This window comes from Xyrauchen texanus, chromosome 2 (genome assembly GCF_025860055.1).
Source record: "Xyrauchen texanus isolate HMW12.3.18 chromosome 2, RBS_HiC_50CHRs, whole genome shotgun sequence".
In the NCBI taxonomy this organism is placed as follows: Eukaryota; Metazoa; Chordata; class Actinopteri; order Cypriniformes; family Catostomidae; genus Xyrauchen; species Xyrauchen texanus.
In genome coordinates, this window is record NC_068277.1 from 59,901,178 (window position 1) to 59,923,099 (window position 21,922).

Consider the following 21,922-nt stretch of genomic DNA (forward strand, 5'->3'; position numbering starts at 1 on the left):
TTAGAGCAGGAAAAGTCTCTGACCTGACTGCTCTGAGACAGACGTCGCTCGGAGTGGAACGGCCCTGCCTTAAAACGACCAACCTCCATTTTGATTGGACCAGCATGACTCTGAGGAAGAAAAACAAGTTTCCTAGACAGTAAATTTTGCAGCTCTCATTGTTTTCTAACTTAAAGATAGAAATGATCAATTATATTTTAAGTACATGTTGTTGCAAAAACATCCAGACAGCAGAGGTGGGTAGAGTAGCCAAAATTTTTACTCAAGTAAAAGTACAATTACTTTTAAAAACAAATTACTTAAGTAAAAGTAGTAATGCAAAAAATTACTTGAGTAAGTGTAAGAACATATCAAATTAAAAGAATACTCAAGTAGCGAGTAACTAGTTACTTATACATATAACATAATGGACGTTTACGCCCCCATATTCCATAACATACTACACATCATTCTTATTCTTATTATTATCACACAGGTTTGGAACAACATGTGGGCGGGGAAATGATGACGGAGCATTCATTTAAGCTGAACTATCACTTTAAAGACACTTGTCAGATTTGAATCTGTCAATTAGAAGTTAAGTTTGGAAACCAGTTTCTAGTATTTATTATGGTGAAAAATGTGAACAATATCCCACAGGTGCAATAACATACAGTGAGAAGGAAAAAGTATTTGATCCCCTGCTGATTTTGTACATTTGCCCACTGACAAAGAAATGATCAGTCTATAATTTTAATGGTAAGTTAATTTGAATCGTGAGAGACAGAATAACAAAAACAAATCCAGAAAAACACGTGTCAGAAATGTTATAAATTGAATTGCATTTTAATGAGGGAAATAAGTATTCGACCCCCTCTCAATCAGAGATTTCTGGCTCCCAGGTGTCTTTTATACAGTAACGAGCTGAGATTAGGAGCACACTCTTAAAGGGAGTGCTCCTAATCTCAGTTTGTTACCTGTATAAAAGACACCTGTTCACAGAAGCAATCAATCAATCAGATTCCAAACTCTCCACCATGGCCAAGACCAAAGAGCTGTCCAAGGATGTCAGGGACAATATTGTAGATCTACACAAGGCTGGAATGGGCTACAAGACCATCGCCAAGCAGCTTGGTGAGAAGGTGACAACAGTTAGTGCGATTATTCGCAAATGGAAGAAGCACAAAAGAACTGTCAATCTCCCTCGGTCTGGGGTCCATGCAAGATCTCACCATGTGGAGTTGCAATGATCATGAGAACGGTGAGGAATCAGCCCAGAACTACACTGGAGGATCTTGTCAATGATCTCAAGGCAGCTGGGACCATAGTCACCAAGAAAACAATTGGTAACACACTACGCCGTGAAGGACTGAAATCCTGCAGCACCCGCAAGGTCCCCCTGCTCAAGAAAGCACATCTACAGGCCTGTCTGAAGTTTGCCAATGAACATCTGAATGATTCAGAGGAGAACTGGGTGAAAGTGTTGTGGTCAGATGAGACCAAAATCGAGCTCTTTGGCATCAACTCAACTCGCCGTGTTTGGAGGAGGAGGAATGCTGCCTATGACCCCAAGAACATCATCCCCACCGTCAAACATGGAGGTGAAAACTTTGCTTTGGGGGTGTTTTTCTGCTAAGGGGACAGGACAACTTCACCGCATCAAAGGGACGATGGACGGGGCCATGTACCGTCAAATCTTGGGTGAGAACCTCTCGCATTGAAAATGGGTCATGGATCGGTATTGACCCAAAACACACGGCCAAGGCAACAAAGGAGTGGCTCAAGAAGAAGCACATTAAGGTCCTGGAGTGGCCTAGCCACATACATGCACATACCAAAGCATAATTCTTCAATCCTATGAGATAAATTAGAGGGAAGTTTGAGTACATTTGTCTGTATTACAAAGAACTACCACAAAACATCTTAAAAGCACCATTTAACCTATATTGAAATTGTCTGTTACCACTCATGAGTTCTTGTTTTGAAAGAGGTTTAATTTATAATGTACAGTAATTGTCCACTGCCTTTTGCACACTGAATAATATGTCCAAACAATACACTACAGTTTTTATAACAATAAAAGTTGTTGTTCAATTCATACAATATAAAAAAAATAATCTATTTTATAATGTGTATTAACAATTTCTGTCTTTGAATTTGATTTCAGAAAATAATTTTAATGTAGGCTAGTTAAAATATATCTCATATATAGTTAATATACAGTATATATAGCGTCTCACAATAAGTTGCTGGAATCTTAGCCCATTCCTCCAGACAAAACAGGTGTAACTGAGTCAGGTTTGTAGGCCTCTTTACACACTTTTTCAGTTCTGCCCACAAATTTCCTATTGGATTGAGCTGAGGGCTTTGTGATGAACACTGCAATACCTTGACTTTGCTCTCCTAAAGCCATTTTGCTACAACTTTGGAGGTATGCTTGGGGTCATTGTCCATTTGGAAGACTTTCAAAGCTTTAACTTCCTGGCTGAAGTCTTGAGATGTTGCTTCAATATATCCACATAATTTTCTTTCCTCATGATGCCATCTATTTTGTGAATTGCACCAGTCCCTCCTGCAGCAAAGCACCCCAACAACATGAAGCTTCCACCCCCATGCTTCACAATTGGGATGGTGTTCTTTGCCTCGCAAGCCTCACCGTTTTTCCTCCAAACATAACGATGGTCATTATGGTCAAACAGTTACATTTTTGTTTCATTAGACCAGAGGACATTTCTTCAAAAAGTAAGATCTTTGTCCCCATGTGTACTTGCAAACTGTAGTCTGACTTTTTTATGATGTTAAGGAGCAGTGGTTCTTCCTTGCTGAGCAGCCTTTCAGGGTATGTCGTTATAGGACTCATTTTACTGTGGATATAGATACTTGTCTACCCGTTTCCTTCAGCATCTTCAAAAGCTCCTTTGCTGTTGTTCTGGGATTGATTTGCACTTTTCACACCAAACTACGTTCATCTCCAGGAGACAGAATGTATCTCCTTCCTGAGTGGTATGATGAAGCGTGGTCCCATGGTGATTATACTTGCTTACTATTGTTTGTACAGATGAACGTGGTACCTTCAGGCATTTGGAAATTGCTCCCAAGGATGAACCAGACTTGTGGAGGTCCACAATTGTTTTTCTGAGGTCTTGGCTGATTACTTTTGATTTTCCCATGATGTCAAGCAAAGAGGCACTGAGTTTGAAGGTAGGCCTTAAAATACATCCACAGGTACACCTCGAATTTAGTACACCTCCTATCAGAAGCTAACTAACTAATTGTCTAAAGGCTTGACATCATTTTCTGGAATTTTTGAAACTGCTTAAAGGCACAGCTAACTTAGTGTATGTAAACTTCTGACCCACTGGAATTATGATATAGTCAACTAAATGTGAAACAATCTGTAAACAATTGTTGGAAAAATTACTTGTGTCATGCGCAAAGTAGGTGTCCTAAACAACATGACAATCTATAGTTTGCTAATATGAAATCAAAATAAAAAATTATTTGAAGTGTATGTAAACTTCTGACTTCAACTGTATATATATATATATAAAAAGGACACTAAACTGTTGAGAATAAGTAAAGAAGCATTAGATTCTCGTTTTATAAGTGCAGCACATTGATAATTTAAACTAACATACCAATTTATTGATGTGAACTAGGACGCTATCTGAACTCTGCCATCTTATTTTTGTAGACCTGTGTTGTAACATCGGGGAAGTTATTAATGTATGCCAATTTACAGTCAGTTTACTGGCAGACTATACTGGAAAGCAGATGTGTTGAAGGGCTTGTGTGATTGCTTCATACAGATGAACAGAGAGGATTTACAGATGCTGACGGATACTAACTTCTGAAATGTGTAGTAGTTCAGTGGTCAAGAAAATAAACACAGTTCGAAAATATTAACCGGTTTCCCCGAAACAATCTACTCCAGCTTTGGAGTCAATTCCAACGTTTCAAGTCTACTACCCACATCTGCTGGACAGTGAGTGATTCATTTGTGGACATTCACCTTGAGCAGTGCGGCCACGTACTCCTGCGTGGAAGAGCGAACGTCTTCTCCATTAACAGAAAGGATCTGGTCTCCCTGCATGAGGCGTCCGTCACTCTCCACGACTCCGCCCTTAACGATGTCTGACACAAAGACTCCCGTATCATTCCTGACACAGAAACAACTGACAGTTAGTCATCGTTAGCATTTTATCTATAATAGTCAAAGAATTTAAAGCTTTTAGTGCTTTTTAAAGCTGTTATTGAATAACAAAATAACGTGTTTACTTGCATGCATGATTAATTGTATTCATTTTTAATATAATAATCACACTGAATTAATGCATTTAATCAACAGCCTTATTGATCATTTATTCCAGTTTCTTAACTTCTCAACTATGCTCCATTCATACACAAATATCTTATATACATTGATGAGCCAAAAGATTATGACCACCCGCCTAATATGCTGTTGGTCCTCCATAGCGCTGACCCGACGAGGCATGGACTGTACAAGACTTCTGAAGGTGTCCTGTGGTATCTGGCACCAGGACATTAGCAGCAGATCCTTCAAGTCTGTAAGTTGCCAGGTGGAGCAGCCGTGGATCTGACTTGTTGGTCCAGTACATCCATCAGATGCTTTTGAGGCCAGGGCAACACCTTTTTTGTGGGGGGGATTTTCTCCCATTTTCTCCCCAATTTGGTATGCTCAATTCCTTATTCTCAACGGGGTCCTCGTGGTGGCCTAGTGACACGTCTCAATCCGGGTGGTGGAGGACGAATCTCAGTTGCCTCCGCATCTAAGTCAGTCAGCTTGTTGATCGCGTTACCGCATAGACCTAGCACTATTCTCTGCGGCACCCACACACAACTCACCACGTGCACCACCGAGAGCAAGAACCACATTATAGTGACCACGAGGAGGTTAACCCAACGTGACTCTACCAACCCAAGCAACCGGGCCAATTGGTTGCTAAGGAAGCCTGACTGGAGTCACTCAGCATGCCCTGGATTCGACTTGCAACTCCAGGTGTGGTTGTCACCGTCATTACTTGATGTGCTACCCAGTGTTGTGACACATTCCTCCCATAACCAACATTAACATTTTCTGTGACTTGTGATTTCTGACCAGATGGGACAGCCTTCATTGCCCTCGAGCATCGATGAGCCTTGCCGCTCAACACCCTATTGCTGGTTTGTGGTTTGTCCCTCCTCAGACTACAGTAGGTAGGTACTCACCACTGCTGACCAGGAGCACCTCACAAGCCTTGCTGTTTCAGAGATGCTCTGACCCAGTCGTCTGACCATAACAATTTGGCACTTGTCAAAGTGGCTCAGGTCTTTAGTCCTGCATTCAAGACGTTGACAATGACAACTGATTGTTCGCTTACCATCTAATCTACTTAGACCATGACATGTGGCCTTGTTGGAGATGATCAATGTTATTCACTTCATCTGTGAGTGGTCATAATGTTTGGGCCATCTGTGTACTTAATGTTCATCCCCTTATAAGTTGTATTCAGTTATTTCACTAATGCCTGTTTAGTGTTTATTTTCCATTTTTTAAGATGACTGTGTTCTTGTACCTTCTCCCGATGATGCTGAGTCCGAGACCACGGCCTGGTTCCTTCTGAAGCTCAATGGTCAGAGAATCCCACAGATCCTCTTCCTTATACTGACCCTCATCTCTGAAGACTGCCAGTCGAACATGCTGCGGAGTCTGACGCAAAACATTGATGGCCTCATCGTGGGTCGCGACACGCAGGTCTATACCGCTTACCTTATTAGAGAGAACAAGGGGTGGACTGTTGAAATGAAGTTTGAGACAAAATCGAGCTAGTCAGAAGTGTGTTCAAAGGTCATGGCTGATGTAACAATGACTTTACTTCCAGAATCTGATCTCCTGCCCACAGCCGACCATCTTTAGAGGCAGCTCCCTCCTCATACACCTCGTGAATGATTATGCTGCCCTGGACAAAGAAATGGAATTCAAATTCAGTGTGTGTGTGTGTGTGTGTGTGTGTGTGTGTGTGTGTGTGTGTGTGTGTGTGTGTGTGTGTGTGTGTGTGTGTGTGTGTGTGAGAGAGCATAACATGTATGCAGGTCTTTATAGACATATCTACATCTGTTTTAAATTGGTTCAAACTTGAAAATGTTTACATTTACCCAAAACTTTTTCCATATCGGAAGAGAAATCGGCCTAGGAGTTTACATGGCAACTGGCCCTAAACTTGTTGGGGGGGGTTTGGGGTGTGAAGGTTATCCGAAAGTTGTTTGGGGGGTGGGGCTGTCCTTTTCTGCATATCGCGGCGCCGTTTTATGGTCCGTTCTGCATAATGCGGTGGCTCATTTGAGCTTATCGTGGCCCATTCGGCATGTTTCGCTGATCTATCTACTCGTCCATATGACAGTGATGGACAGGGATGACAGTCTCACTTCCTGGTCACAAATGCAGGGTTGTGGCTAATATCACGCTCAGCTAAAGTTTGGTTCAGTAGTGAAATGAAAATGTGGGACAGCATTTTTAAATAGAGTTTAATTATTTTAGAATAGAACCTAGAGGTACATCCCAAACCTTCTGCATTATTCTACACCATTTTGTAGTGCGAGTAGTATGTTAACACTAAAAATACAGCAAAAAGAAGTGAACTTTAGTACCCGTATGATACGCTTTTTCTGTGTGGAATGTAGGACACTTCATGCACTCACATAGCGGAAGGGGTGGAGTTACCTGGCTGCATTACTGGTCTGATAAAACAGTTGTAAATAATGGAAAATGTAGCAACTAGTTAAACTTCAGAGAAGACATCACCTTACAAATGTAAGTTGAACGTTTTATCATCGCCCCATCTGTGTGAATGTGTACATTGTTTGAGATTTAAGTGTTGAACTGAGGTAGGCTAACATGCTAAAGCTAACAGCAACACATGGCATGTGTTTGAAACGTCCATTTCAAACACATGTTCCATTTGAAACGATACTACAGTTTGAAAATTCATACACTACATGTGCATAGTACAAGTGTGTAGTTTGTGACACAGCTTCAATCTTTTACTTTTCACTTTAAAAGAAATCAAAAAGATCTTTTAAAAACAATGCTGAAATTTTTTTTAAAAATGATTAAGCATTATTTTTGTAAGTTGAAATTTAGCGGTTAGAGTTTGGGACAGCCACTTCCGTATGAAAGTACACTATAAATTGTGATCTTGTATACATTTAAGTTATTATTATCTCAATGCCTTGGGTTTAAATAGATCATAACGTATTCTTAGAAAATATAAAATTTCTGAATTCTTAATTATAATTTTTTTTAAAGTTCTATTTATTGTGGGACCGCAGTTTGAACTAATTCGCTAGAAAGGCCTACACGCACGCACGCACACACACACACACACACACACGCACGCCCACACATGCACACGTATGTCAATGGTATATTCACCAGTAAAGTGTCTTTGAATATTACACATAGTGTTCCAAAATTGGCAGCTCTAATCTGATTCTATGTAACTTCCGAGAGTCATGGAATTATTTTCACGGTGTTCAGAGGAGCATTTAAATATGAGACCCACAACACTACATGTAAAACATGAACTAATGTGATATTAAAATGTGTTATCAATGACTGCATGCCTCATTCTATGAATACAATTTACAAGAGATCAGTAAAGGAGGAAGTTTTAACCACTAAAGTGATATATATATATATGCAGTAGATAATGTGTCATTTGTCATGTTTACATTCTACATTTATGGCGCTAATTCACAAACACACTATAAGCTGCCATAATATGCTCCAGATAACCCAATATTATCGTATATTTATGATGCCACTGATACCACTACACAGATGGGTGTATAAATGAGGGTTAATATGCAGAATACAGACAAAATGATGATGATTAGAGGCATATTGATTGATTTTGACTGAGTGAAGATATCAACGTGGAAAAGACTTTAGCACCAAGTAGGTGGAGCATCGGGTCACACCCACTGATGACATGGACCAATAGCAGTAAGAAGGTGTTTATCAGCCAATAGAAGTTTCCTGGCAAGCTGTTTAAAACCACCACAATGAAATCAAAACACCTTTTTGGCCAGGTTTACATCACATCTGTTAGGAGTATGTTGGCACATTAAAGGTGTGTCAGGTGTATATTCACCAGTAAAGTGTCACAGCCGCCCACAATGCTGAGCCCCAGTCCTGTTCTTCCCTTACTGATCTCTATGGTGGTCTCACAGCCGGGGATGATGGGACAGGTCACTGGATCAGAAGCTAAGGTTGCTGGTGTGGAAGATCTGCTCGAACCTGTAAGCATATTCACCACAAAAACAGAGATCAGGTTCTGATTGATTCATGAATAAAACGCTTTTGGTTTTCTGCAGTAACACCCAGATCTCCCTTTATCTTACTCCTGAATGGCTCCATTTCTGATGATGTCAAAGAGACCAAAGCCAGGCTAGTTTGAAGGGCTGTTCCTTCGTCTGATCCTGGGCAAATCTTATTAGATGATGAGGACAGGGACGTGGGGTCAGTGCAGATGGTGAGTTTCACTGAGCTTTGTGCTTTCTTGAGTAGTGACATCACCTACAACACATTTTCACAACATTTTACAATATTTCATATTAGACAAAAAAATGAGGGCTGTCAATCGATTACATTTTTAAATAGAATGAATTACATGATATGCCAAATAATTCATTTGGAATGAAGAAAGCTCAATCTAAAGGAAGGATGTTAGGAATTAATTTTTAAAGGAAGAATAGAAGTAAGAAAGGAGGTTTGGAAGGAAAGAAGAAAGGATGCTCAATCTAAAGGAAGGAAGGAAAGATGGAAGAAAGGAAGGAAGCTCGATCAAAAGAAAGGATGGAAGGAAGTTTGAAAGGAAGGAAGCACAATCGAAATGAAGGATGTTTGGAAGGAATTTTAGAACGATGGAAGTAAGGAATTGTCTTTATGTAGAGACAGAGGGAATGTGTGTGACCTTTTCCACAGATTGTGCAAGCACCATTTCATCATCTACTGCCAGCAGTCTGTGTCCCGCCTTAATCACACCGTCCTGAAACACACACGCACACACTCCGATCATTACGAGGACTCTCCATAAACATAATGATTTTTATACTTAAAACTATAGATTCTATCCCCAAACACAACCCCTAAACCTAACCCTCACCAAAAACTTTTCAATAAAACATTGTTCAATATGTTTTTAAAGCCATTAGAATTGCAACCACATTTATAACATAATACCATCATAATTGCTAGTGTGTAACCTAAAAAATGTGTTTTGTAATTTTGGCCCCTGACAGTTCAGATCACTCAGTCACTATTCATACCCTTCCAGCCCGTCTGTTCTTGTCCACACTCTGAATGATCAATCCGTTCCCGCTGTCATCCTCCGTTAGGACTACACCCACCCCTCCATCCTCCTGACATCCAATTGAGAAAGACATAAAGAAAACCTTTACCATCACCAGTACAGAGAGACGGAGTAAACATACAACATACAATAACTTCAAAATAAGCACATTAACGCTGATGAGTGGGGCGTCAATTGAACATTGCTGTATTAGTGCACTGTACCGACTCATCTGAGCAATTGTAATGGGATAACAATACCTACAGTATAAAGCAATGGTTACCTTTTATTGATTGATTGATTTTTTTTATCAATCCCCTTTTCTCCCCAATTTAGAATACCCAATTCCCTATACTTAGTAGGTCCTCGTGGTGGCGCGGTTACTCACCTCAATTTAGGTGGTGGAGGACAAGTCTCAGTTGCCTCCGGTTCTGAGACCGTCAATCCGCGCATCTTATCACGTGATGACACTGTGCATGACACCGTGGAGACTCACAGCATGTGGAGACTCATGCTACTCTCCGCGATCCACACACAAATTACCACACGCCCCACTGAGAGTGAGAACCATTAATCACCACCACGAGGAGGTTACCCCATGTGACTCTACCTTCCTTAGCAACCAGGCCAATTTGGTTGCTTAGGAGACCTGACTGAAGTCACTCAGCTCACCCTGGATTTCAACTCGTGACTCCAGGGGTGGTAATCAGCGTTATACTCGCTGAGCTACCCAGACCCCCAAAAGGTCAGACATTCTTGCACTTTTTCAATTATAATATATGTAAATGTGAAATTCATTAATTTGATCTCCATTTAAACATCAAAATGTAAAAATATGAAATAATAATAACATTAACAATGTTAATAATAATAACAACACATACTTTTTTCACACTTAAAGGTTAAATAAATGTCTCTGTGTCACCTGCCACCGATTTTGTGACTTGCGTCTCTGTAAGTGAATTTACAGTTTTACCATGCCGGTACACACATTTTGGTCACATTTGGTGTATAACTGTATACAGTATGTGTGTGTGTGTGTGTGTGTCTCACCACAGGTAGAGTTATGTGTTGTATAATGTCTGGTGTTGAGCTGGATGTCTCTGTCTGAGAAGGAAACAACAGAGAGAAAATGAAACATGGATGAACATATGTTTAAATGAATAAATGAACAAACAAATAAATGAATGAGCGAATAAATTAATGAATAATCTTTTAGCAAAATCGGACAAAACTACTCAAAAAGTAATAATGATTCCTAAATAAAGTGCTTAAGATTTATTTTAGGGTTAAGGTTCGGGTTAGTCTATAGTTATTTTAAATGGCTTTATAAAACTAATAGAAGTCAGTGTTGCATGCCTATTTAAATAGCTAGGAATAGATGTGTGTGTGTGTTAAGCATGTGTGTTTACCCCCGTGTGTGTGTCCAGTGAGTCTCCAAACTCCAGCATTGGCCCTACAGCCATCTGACTCAAAGCATCTCTGTTCCTGAACACACACACACACACACACACAGATCAAACATACCTGCTGATGAGCGTGCAACTGGCTTCAAAAAGGCTTCGGATCAAAGCCAATATCCAATTTGAGAATGAAGGAAGACTTGATTACATCATTCACAGTGCATCATGGGAGTGACCGGTCACTGCAGAGCACTTTTGATGCAGTTTGTTGGCTGCAATTCTCTGATTGGTGGATCTCTCTTTAGAATTATGGGTAGTTTAGTTCTTGTTGAAATAATGTGTATTGATGACTGAAGTAGAAGCACATAACTTCTCATGGTAGTAGGTCTGTCTTAAGTTATCATTAATGTAGCGCTCTGTTACAGCTGATAAAATAGTTCTGAGATGAGCATACCTAGAAACATTTCTATTCACTATAGAACTTTCCATTTTAACGAAATTTCCAGCTTCCATTTTAACTCTTTCCCCGCCAGCGTTTTTAAAAAAAAGTTGCCAGCCACCGCCAGGGTTTTTGACAATTTTCGCTAAACTTTAATGGCCCCATGAATATATGAAGATGCTATATATCACAATAAAGATCTGAGCCTCTGCTTTTAGGCAAAAAAAAAAACTATTTTATTTTATCTTCTTTTGTTCTTTTTTTATTGCGACTTGAACAGAGGTCGGTTTTGTCAAAAAACAACATTTCAGACAAAAAGCTGATAAAAAGGCATGTTTATGTCTGATATTTTGAGCTTCTCATACTCCACTTCTTCATGTTTGAGATGATCGCAGTCTGTTTCTTTGATCAAAGAGTTGCGTACTCTTTCAAAACATGCGCAGGGGTCTTCCTTACCGTACAACACCTAAAACACGGAAACCCGGAAAATTCCGTGTTTGGCGGGGAAAGAGTTAAGGACTGAAAATCACAATTTAAAAATTCCCTGATATTTTCAGGTTTTCCATGACGGTAGGACACTTGAACCATCCTTAACTATTGACCTACCGGATGAAGATGATCTTGACCTTTGACGGGGCGCTTTTAATGATGGCAGAGGCGTTCTGATGACTGCGGCCGTACAGAACCTGACCGTTTATCTGCAGAGATGAGACCAGTCAGATGTTCATATGTGTTAGGTTTCAAGCTGCTGATGAGCCAATGTTAAAATAGAGACACACAAACACACACACCTCTAGCAGTTCATCTCCTACGATGATGCGTCCGTCTTGACTGGCGGCACCGCTAGGATCAATGCCCACAACAAAGACACTCATGCGCGAACGGTCCCGGTTACCTGCCAGACTCAAACCCAAACCCGTGCGACCCTTCTCCAGCTCGATCATGAGCAGCTGACCCGGTAAACGACCATACCGCTTCGTTACCTCCTCTTCTCACACACACACACACACACACACACACACACATAGAGTGGGGTTCAAAGGTCTGAGACAACTAGTGAAAATACTTCTATTTTTCTATTTTTAAATGAAATGTTTAACTGAAAAATGTACATGAATTCAATAAGTCCTTGGTAGGTTAAAAAGAACATGAGGTTGAGTAACTATTACTTTAAATATAGTTCCAGATGTGTACAGAGGGATCAATGCCATCCTGTGGTCAGTGTGTGTTATAGCATTCAGGAGAGACTCACTCCAACTGTATCCGTATTCATCCATCTCGTCCTCATCAGGGCCACTGTTATTAAGAGTGAGCTGGTCGGTCTCTGTCAAAGTGTCTGTGTCCGTTTCCCCAAGATGAGGGACAACCGGCAACGTCAGGATGAGTGTTGTGGGGGAGATTTTTCCAGTCTCTCGATTCAGCTGCCACAGTGATCAAAGAACACATTAATAGTGTAGCTTAATATAAAAATTATATATATGTATATATATATATATATATATATATATATATATATATATATATACATAGTGGGTACGGAAAGTATTCAGACCCCTTACATTTTTCACTCTTTATTATATTGCAGCCATTTGCTAAAATCATTTAAGTTCATTTTTTTCCTCATTATTGTACACACAGCACCCCATATTGACAGAAAAACACAGAATTGTTGACATTTTTGCACATTTATTAAAAAGAAAAACTGAAATATCACATGGTCCTAAGTATTCAGACCCTTTGCTGTGACACTCATATATTTAACTCAGGTGCTGACCATTTCTTCTGATCATCCTTGAGATGGTTCTACACCTTCAGTTGAGTCCAGCTGTGTTTGATTATACTGATTGGACTTGATTAGGAAAGCCACACACCTGTCTATATAAGACCTTACAGCTCACAGTGCATGTCAGAGCAAATGAGAATCATGAGGTCAAAGGAACTGCCTGAAGAGCTCAGAGACAGAATTGTGGCAAGGCACAGATCTGGCCAAGGTTACAAAAACATTTCTGCTGCCCTTAAGGTTCATAAGAGCACAGTGGCCTCCATAATCCTTAAATGGAAGATGTTTGGGACGACCAGAACCCTTCCTAGAGCTGGCCGTCCGGCCAAACTGAGCTATCGGGGGAGAAGAGCCTTGGTGTGAGAGGTAAAGAAGAACCCAAAGATCACTGTGGCTGTGCTCCAGAAATGCAGTCGGGAGATGGGAGAAAGTTGTAGTAAGTCAACCATCACCAGCCCTGACGGGCTTTATGGCAGAGTGGCCCGACGGAAGCCTCTCCTCAGTGCAAGACACATGAAAGAACACCTGAAGGACTCCAAGATGGTGATAAATAAGATTCTCTGGTCTGATGAGACCAAGATAGAACTTTCTGGCCTTAATTCTAAGCGGTATGTGTGGAGAAAACCAGGCACTGCTCATCACCTGTCCAATACAGTCTCAACAGTGAAGCATGGTGGTGGCAGCATCATGCTGTGGGGGTGTTTTTCAGCTGCAGGGACAGGACGACTGGTTGCAATCGAGGGAAAGATGAATGCGGCCAAGTACAGGGATATCTTGGACGAAAACCTTCTCCAGAGTGCTCTGGACCTCAGACTGGGCCGAAGGTTCACCTTCCAACAAGACAATGACCCTAAGCACACCGCTAAATTAACGAAGGAGTGGCTTCACAACAACTCCGTGACTGTTCTTGAATGGCCCAGCCAGAGCCCTGACTTAAACCCAATTGAGCATCTCTGGAGAGACCTGAAAATGGCTGTCCACCAACATTTACCATCCAACCTGACAGAACTGGAGAGGATCTGCAAGGAGGAATGGCAGAGGATACCCAAATCCAGATGTGAAAAACTTGTTGCATCTTTCCCAAAAAGACTCATGGCTGTATTAGATCAAAAGGGTGCTTCTACTAAATACTGAACAAAGGGTCTGAATACTTAGGACCATGTGATATTTCAGTTTTTCTTTTTTAATAAATGTGCAAAAATGTCAACAATTCTGTGTTTTTCTGTCAATATGGGGTGCTGTGTGTACAATAATGAGGAAAAAAAACGAACTTAAATGATTTGAGCAAATGGCTGCAATATAACAAAGAGTGAAAAATTTAAGGGGGTCTGAATACTTACCATACCCACTGTATATGTAATCTACAGTTTATTCGATTAGCACTGCATCTATCTGCTCAACCTACAGTTATGACGCTTATAAATCAAATCAAACATTTTAATCTGTTCTTCATTTCTCAAAATGAAGAACCACCAGCAAATCAAGACATGCTACAGTTCTTTGAAAAATGATTTTGAATAATTAGTTACCTCAGCTAAATTTATGTTTAATGATTGAAAAGTAAACGAAAAATAATCTGGTTATTCACCACCCAATAATCTTTGTATGTTACAAAGTCCAAAAATAAGCCCAAAATATAGCAGTTTTGGACATGAGAATAGAACATCAAAATAAATAAAGTGAATAGTTCACACAAAAATGAATATTTCATCATCATTCGCTCACCCTCGTGTCATTAAAACAACAAATCAGACTTTCTTCCATTGAACACAAAACAAGTTTAGCAGAATATCCAAGCTGCCCATTTCCACAGTGATTCATATCGTCAAGCTCGAAAATGGACATAAAAGCACCATAAAAGTAGTACATGCGACTCGTCTTCTGAAGCAATATGCTTTTTGTGGCAAAATTGACTGATAATCTTGCCTTCTGCAGGACATGGCTATTCAAACTTTGTATCTGAATATGTGTCGCACCAGGTGTGATGCAAATGATACGAAATGCCATTGGTCCTCACGGTCTGTATCTTGCACCAATCACAATGTGCAAAGTTTGAATATGCATATAAGCGCAATGAAATTTGAAAGCTAGGGTGGAGGGCAAGATTTTCAGTAAATAATGACTTGAGTTTTGGTCTGTTTATTACACAAAGTTATCATATGGCTAGAAGACAAGTCATATGGACTACATTTATTACAATGCGAGTCTGACAGTTCCTAGTCATTGTATGCGTTCATTGTATAAAAGAAACCAGTGTGAATATCTGATGAACATCTTTTGTGTTCCATGTTAGTCAGAAAGTCATTCCAGTTTGGAACAACATGAGGGTAATAAAATATGAATGAAATAGAAGAATAAATTAAAAAAAAAAATTTAAAATGTTCTTTTTTGGGGTGGACTATTCCTTTAAAACTGAGTTCAGTTCAGCCTCAGAAGATTGTCAACAAACAGAATGGAGAAATAGGGTTTAAGGGCAACATTTTACATACATATATGCAAATGTTATGAAATAAAAATCCATAACAGCATATACATGCAAGAGGAAACACACACACACACACACACACACACACACACAAGACACAAACCTTAAACGGTGTAGGTGTAAAAGGATTAGTTGGACACAGACGGAGGAAAAGTCTACTGTGAGTGTCAATGTCCTACAGAAAACAGAGAATAACCAACACCAGAGAGAGGAAAAAGTACAGTAACAAAGGATAGCTAGTGTGTACTTGTTCAGACTACAGCAGAGAACATTTAGAGAAACATAATCTAAATTATCAATTCTGTGGTCAATCAAGAACAAACCCCACACACACTCAGGCTAACATCGGAATGGAATACTAGCTTACTACTCACTGAATACTGAATAGTATACATTTAATTCTGCATACTTGTTTTTAACAGAAAGTGAAACAGTCGACAAAAACATCAATCAATGGTTCGATGCAAAGACGATAAGAACCCAGGTTTCCGGCACGACTGTTCAAATGGCAAGATTGTGCTGAGCAGGGTGGATCCCTCTGGATTTTCCCAGTTGAGGAAGCGATTACAGGTAATTTTTGTCCTTCCTTTTCTGCCACATGGAAAACGCAGCCAGTCTTACCGTCCAAACATCTAACATGCTTGCTAAGACATATGCAGCTGTGGGCCAAGCTGGTACAGCGCTGCACACCACCATGGTGGTTAAAGGCTGGATCCTGACACGGTTAAGGAGCTGTGGCTCTCGCTACTGACTTGCCACTTTGCGCAACTAAATTCACAGCACAGGTGATGGCAGAAATATGGCCAGTTTAGTGTCTTTTGAAAGACATATGGCTGAAATTGATATCATAAGAGAACAAGGCCTTCCTGTTGGATGCCCCGGTGTCCTAGAATTGTCTTTGCTGTGCTGTCACTGAAAAGTTCCAATCAGTTAAACAACAAACCCGTGCTGTACCTTCTGCTTCGCCTGTTCCAGTGCATTTTCAGGCTTATGGCTGCTGCAGTAAACATCACCCCTCAAGGGCTACTCCACATGAGACCTCTTCAATGCTGGTTGAATGCCAGAGTTCCTCTGCATGTAGCGGGGCCATATGCATCTCTGAGTTAAGCTCTTGTTGTAACAGCAGACCCCGTTCTTCGCAGAGCACGGTGACCGTGGGTCAGGTGGCCCGATGCAAAATTGCCACAACTTTGCGACAGATGTCCAACATTTGGTACAAAAATTGCCAAGAGCTTTTGATGGTCTACTTGACTTTAAAAGCTTTTCAATTAGATGTGCAGGGGTTTCACATGCTGATATGGGCAGAGAGCATCTCAGCAATAGTTTATCAGCATTCAGGGGGAGTGCATTCTCACCCAATTTTGAATCCTCCCTCCCTCACTTCTCTGGGTGCATTGTCCCTTTGTTTCTATCCAAGCAGCGCATATTCTGGGTCACCTGAACTTTGGAGTAGACTTGCTCACACGTCAGGAGCTTGTACCCAGAGATTAGTGAGTGTATCATCAAAGGGATGAACCTGCTCTCTCAATGTTTGACTTTGGAACGACATTGCTTCTGGCGACACAACACATTGCCAGCTCTGGTTCTCCCTGGCAGTTTAGACTCCTATTTGGGATCAATGCTCTGGCTAACAAGTGGCCTGCAAATGCCTTACCTCCCATAAGGATTTTCACCAAGTTTTATGCAAGGTGAGGGAAGACAATGAGACCAATTCTCTTGGTAGTGCTTATTTAGCACAACCAGTTGTGGCTTCCAGATCTGATTTCATTGTTGGACTGTCCTTATTGCAATATCATGCTCAGAAGGAACCTGCACTCTCAGTGTTTGATTTTTAAATGGCTCCTTTAACGGACACTTGAGACAGCTCTATGATTTCAAGTGGCGTATGTTTACAACAGCATGTGCTTAAAATGAGGACCCATTTGGATGCTCAGTGTTATCTTGCTGTTCCTTCAGGAGCATCTGGATGCAGGTCTAACCCCATCCATGCTCAAGGTGTATGTTGCAGCAATAGCCACTGGTCACACTACCGTGGATAGTCTGTCTGTGGGCAGGCATTGTCTCATTTTGTGACCATGCAAACATTTTCGCCTTCTCCAGGAAGAGGCTGTCCCACTGGGTGTTTCACACGATCACTTGGGATTAGGCAATTTAAAAAAATGAGATAAAAGCCCATTCTACTAGAAGGATGGCTTCTTGAGATTGGTCTAAGGGTGTTTCTTTCGAGGACATTTCTGTGCTAGCTTCCAAGTATTAGTTGTGAGGGGGGTTGAAACTCCATCATTTTCTGAGGTGCATTCATTACCCTATTGGCTTGTGATGAGTACCCTGCCTCAGGCACAACTTTGTATTCCACTTTGTTTGCATAGATATTTCTGTGAAATTATCTGGAATACTTGAGATCATTTAATAATCGGCAGACCCCCTGTAGTACTGCCACAAACTGTCTAGGGTGTGCATAATATTTAGAAAACTGATCTGAACAATGAGTTGTTAATGCAGACGTAATTAGAAGTGCAAATGAGATGTGCCACTCTCTTCTTTAGGTGTGTCACAAACAATTAACAGAGATTGAACAAGTGTGTGTCTGAACTCATTCACTAATTTTGACAACAGCCTGTCTCTCCCCACCATTGTCTAGGGGTAACCTGTATATTATGATTCAGAGAGAACATGCTGTATAAAAGAAGATGCTGTTGATGGCAGTTTACTAACAACTTGTGACCAAAGAATTATAAGGCTCTATGTGCCCCAGACCTGTTTTGAGATACAGGGTTTTAAAGTTTAATCTGGCTAGCAGACCTCTTAAAAGTGTTGTAAGTGATGTTAGCCATTCTACAACTTCCGTCGGACTTAGAAATGTCCCCTCTTTCCAAGACCCCAACCTTCAAAGATACGCTTGTATCTTGAAACAGTCACCGAGCAAAATGTACGGTTGTCAGAAATAACAGTAGTAAAAGCTAGCCACAAAATAGCTGTATTCAAAAGCCAAAGCTATTGTTATCACTATGTGAACCACCATGGATTCAGGAGGACTCCTGTACACACTTTTGAGGATACATTTTGATATGTAAATGTTGAGTTGGCACTCCAAACTTTGCATAATATACGTGGCCATTGAGTTTAACACTGGCAGTGCCCTCTACTGGTAATACAACTACAGTAAAATCACATTGGTTTGTGTACTCACCTTCTCATTGCTGTTTTCTGAACTGGGCACTGAACTGTCCTCCACTGCATCCAACGCAGATGTCTGCCATTAAAAATGAATGAACATCCTTCATAAAACACAGCTAAAGTTGAAGTCCAACAAAACCTCTACACGACCTAGTATTGTCATTAAAACTCTAATGTCATTAACACAGGGCTCTGTTTGTCTATTCGATCCAAACTACAGTCTTCTACAGTAATGAATGTCTTTCTTTATGGCCACAGGCTGGCTGTGGGACCCCCCTCGTGGTTTATATTTGTTGTTCTGTGCCATTGAAACAAAGCTACTTTTAAGAGCCATTTGCAGCAAGACATCTGTTGGGCGGAAATGAGGCATGGCTCGTTACCATACATCTGGACAGAGAGTTTATAAACGTCTGATGAAGAGAGGAGGACAGACCGCAAGGAGACAAACTTAACTTAAAAGATGCCCTGATGCAAGGGCTTTGGTCAGTCGAGGACTTTAATGGCCAGTAGGAAATATGCCAGAGCTTTGACAAGTTTTTAATGGGCAGAGCGAGTCCATTATGGATACATATTAAAGTCAACATGACACAGTGTTCACAGTGCATCTCCATATGACAGATGGATGGATAGAAGGGGTTGAAAAACAAGAGGATCTGGTGATGCCAGCAGAAAAGGAAAGTAATTTCAGAGGTGAATCAAGTCCTTATACTTTAGAATTTTTTCTTCTTTAGAATAATGTGCACTTTTTTCACAATAAGACCAGGAACATTTATAACAAAAGTAAATATGGTCAATGTCGTTTTTATGTGAACTTTATATCCTGTTTTGTTTGATTAATTCTGCACTTTTTTTTAGCTCTGTTGTTCAATGACCAAAGTAAAGTCTTAAAGGACCCCTGAAATGATTTGATGACTCAAATCTATTCCATTGTTGACATATTTCCCATTGAAACAGGAAGTTGGAGGACATATGGAAGGTCTTGTCCCATTTTTCTTTAGTCAATAACTCTTATAGTTTATGTCACAGCTGTAAATTTGCTAACTTGCTTTTGCTAGTCGTGGCATCATGTGGTCAGCAATATTTTCCCAGAATTGAAAGACTATCCATTTTAACCCTTGTGCACTGTTTGGTCATTTTTGATCGAAATTCATTTAACACACACACACACTCAAATGAACAGCTGAGACCATAACACATCCACAAACACAAATTCATCTAGTTTCAACCAGGAATGAATTAGTGGATCTTTGCAGCCATCTACTGGCTATTTTTGTCATTACATGATTTACAACTCATGTAATTGTTATTTTTATGCACCAGATGGCAGCAAAATCTGTGTATCATTCGTTCATTTCATATTCAATTAGGAATTCAAAATCGGAGACACAAAGAAAAAATTACTTATTTCTTTATTCCTTAACAAAACCAACATTAAAAAACAAATAATGAATTTAATGCTCAAGTTAAAAATAGGAAATTGCAAAAATACTGTGCGTTTTGATTATTTGATTTCACTAATATATAGCTTGAATATTTTATTTGCACTTATGGGTGGACCTGAAACGCCCTTTCTTCTGATTGGTCAACCTGCACTGTTGTCTCCCTCAAAGCTGTGAGACAGAATAAAAGTTCTCTGCCGTTTAAGTTAATATTACGTTCTTTACCATACATTCTCCGAAACCCATCACGTTAATTTGTGTTCATTTCTGCAAGCCGTAGATTGCTGATAGAGAGTGATGCCGACGTAATTGCCTCAGCCTGGATGAACATTTAGTAAATATATAATGAAATGTCAAAAATAAACTCTTGTTAACTCATATTAACTCATGGGGCTTTTATACAAATTGATGCAACTTTTTTACATTTATCAGTGGTACGTGACACTACAGTCACTATAAAATCATACAATGTTATTACCCCCAGATGCACAACTTTACTGATTTTACTTAATCGGCGTGTTATAAAAATTAAAAATATAATTTTTTCCGTTTGACTGCAAACAATACAAGTGTGAGTCTAAAATGAGCGATGCACAAGGGTTAAAATTGTATATTTTATACGTGTAATTTTGCCAACCTTTAATAGTACACTAACATATCGGTGACCTAACAGTTAACAAAACATGCACTCAAATTTCCCCCATTTCATGGGGTCTTTAATGCAACATAATCATGCCCGTCACTATGGAGAACCAAGTGTCCTGACGAGAAAACATGAAGAAAAAGGAAGAGTTTAAAAGGAAAATGTACCATTTGATGAAATCTCATCACACACACAGACACACAGGAAGTTTGACTCTAACCTGCAAGGGTCGGAGGGTAAATCCGGATTCGGGATAAGAACGAAGTGGGGGCTCTGAACGGTTCAGCTGTAGGAAGGGAACAAGCGGCTTCTACAAGCACAACAGGAAGTTAGTGAGCCAGTATCTACCTGTGCCAGTATATCAGCTTAAACACATTTTATAAAATCGATGATTCAGGCTTTAAATTCGGATTATTCGGGTAAATTTGGGTAATGTATTATACTGATTTCACCACAGTTAAGGGGGTTTAATGCACTTCACATCATGCTTAAGAACCCTCATTACCGCACGACCTCTCGTGGCTTACTGCTTTAGTAGGAAAAGTAGCGTTATTGAAAAGAGAGGCCTCTGGGAACATCAAATTTTGCAGAGGAAGTGGCTTGGGATCTTAACAGAAAAACAGCTGAGCTCGTAAGATGTGCATTTCTTATTTGATTGCGGCCCCTTGCTGCAAGTTGATTTACTGGCACATTTTAAGGCTAAGCAGAGGTAAATGAAGGATGCAGGGAAAGGAATTCTGGGAGGAGAGATAACACTGACAGCTGAAGGTGGAACACAAATTACCTGACGCTTCGGCATAGGAAAGCATTTTAAATCTGCCCCGTATTTCTCTATGACTGGAGGTGAATGAAGACTACAGAAAGAGTCAGGCTGAGAGGACACGGAGAGAGATTTTGTGATGACCTCAGTGGGCGAGGATGAAGAGCAGATCGGAATAGGCGGTGAGACCGACGCAACACACACAATGAACAGTGACGACAGCAGTTAGTTGGAATTGACGCTGGTTGATATACTGAATTCAAACATGATTCAGTGTTCATGATTCAGTGATTCACTTGCATCATCGCTCAAATATGTTGACAGATGTCCCTGTGTTAATTGGCTGATGGCTGTAATGGTTCCTTTGACTGAAAAAACAATACTCTAAGAAATTATTACTATAAATTGTATTATTTAATTTAAACCAATAAATAAATGTACCAGTTTATTTTTAATAATTGTAT

At 40.2% G+C, this 21,922-nt stretch overlaps 1 protein-coding gene across 1 annotated transcript in view; it reads right to left on the reverse strand.

Annotated features, from left to right (window-relative positions):
* Positions 1-21,922, reverse strand: part of LOC127658715 (multiple PDZ domain protein) — a 125,903-nt gene that overhangs the window by 7,677 nt on the left and 96,304 nt on the right. Inside the window, exons 26-40 of the mRNA XM_052148164.1 lie at positions 21,483-21,569; positions 18,630-18,692; positions 12,427-12,595; positions 11,966-12,162; positions 11,781-11,872; positions 10,745-10,820; positions 10,386-10,439; positions 9,310-9,402; positions 8,955-9,029; positions 8,383-8,557; positions 8,133-8,278; positions 5,856-5,939; positions 5,556-5,749; positions 3,992-4,139; positions 24-110 (exon numbers count right to left, since the gene is read on the reverse strand). Coding sequence (XP_052004124.1) covers positions 24-110; positions 3,992-4,139; positions 5,556-5,749; positions 5,856-5,939; positions 8,133-8,278; positions 8,383-8,557; positions 8,955-9,029; positions 9,310-9,402; positions 10,386-10,439; positions 10,745-10,820; positions 11,781-11,872; positions 11,966-12,162; positions 12,427-12,595; positions 18,630-18,692; positions 21,483-21,569 — 1,740 coding nt within the window. The remainder of the gene's footprint in view (positions 1-23; positions 111-3,991; positions 4,140-5,555; positions 5,750-5,855; positions 5,940-8,132; positions 8,279-8,382; positions 8,558-8,954; positions 9,030-9,309; positions 9,403-10,385; positions 10,440-10,744; positions 10,821-11,780; positions 11,873-11,965; positions 12,163-12,426; positions 12,596-18,629; positions 18,693-21,482; positions 21,570-21,922) is intronic.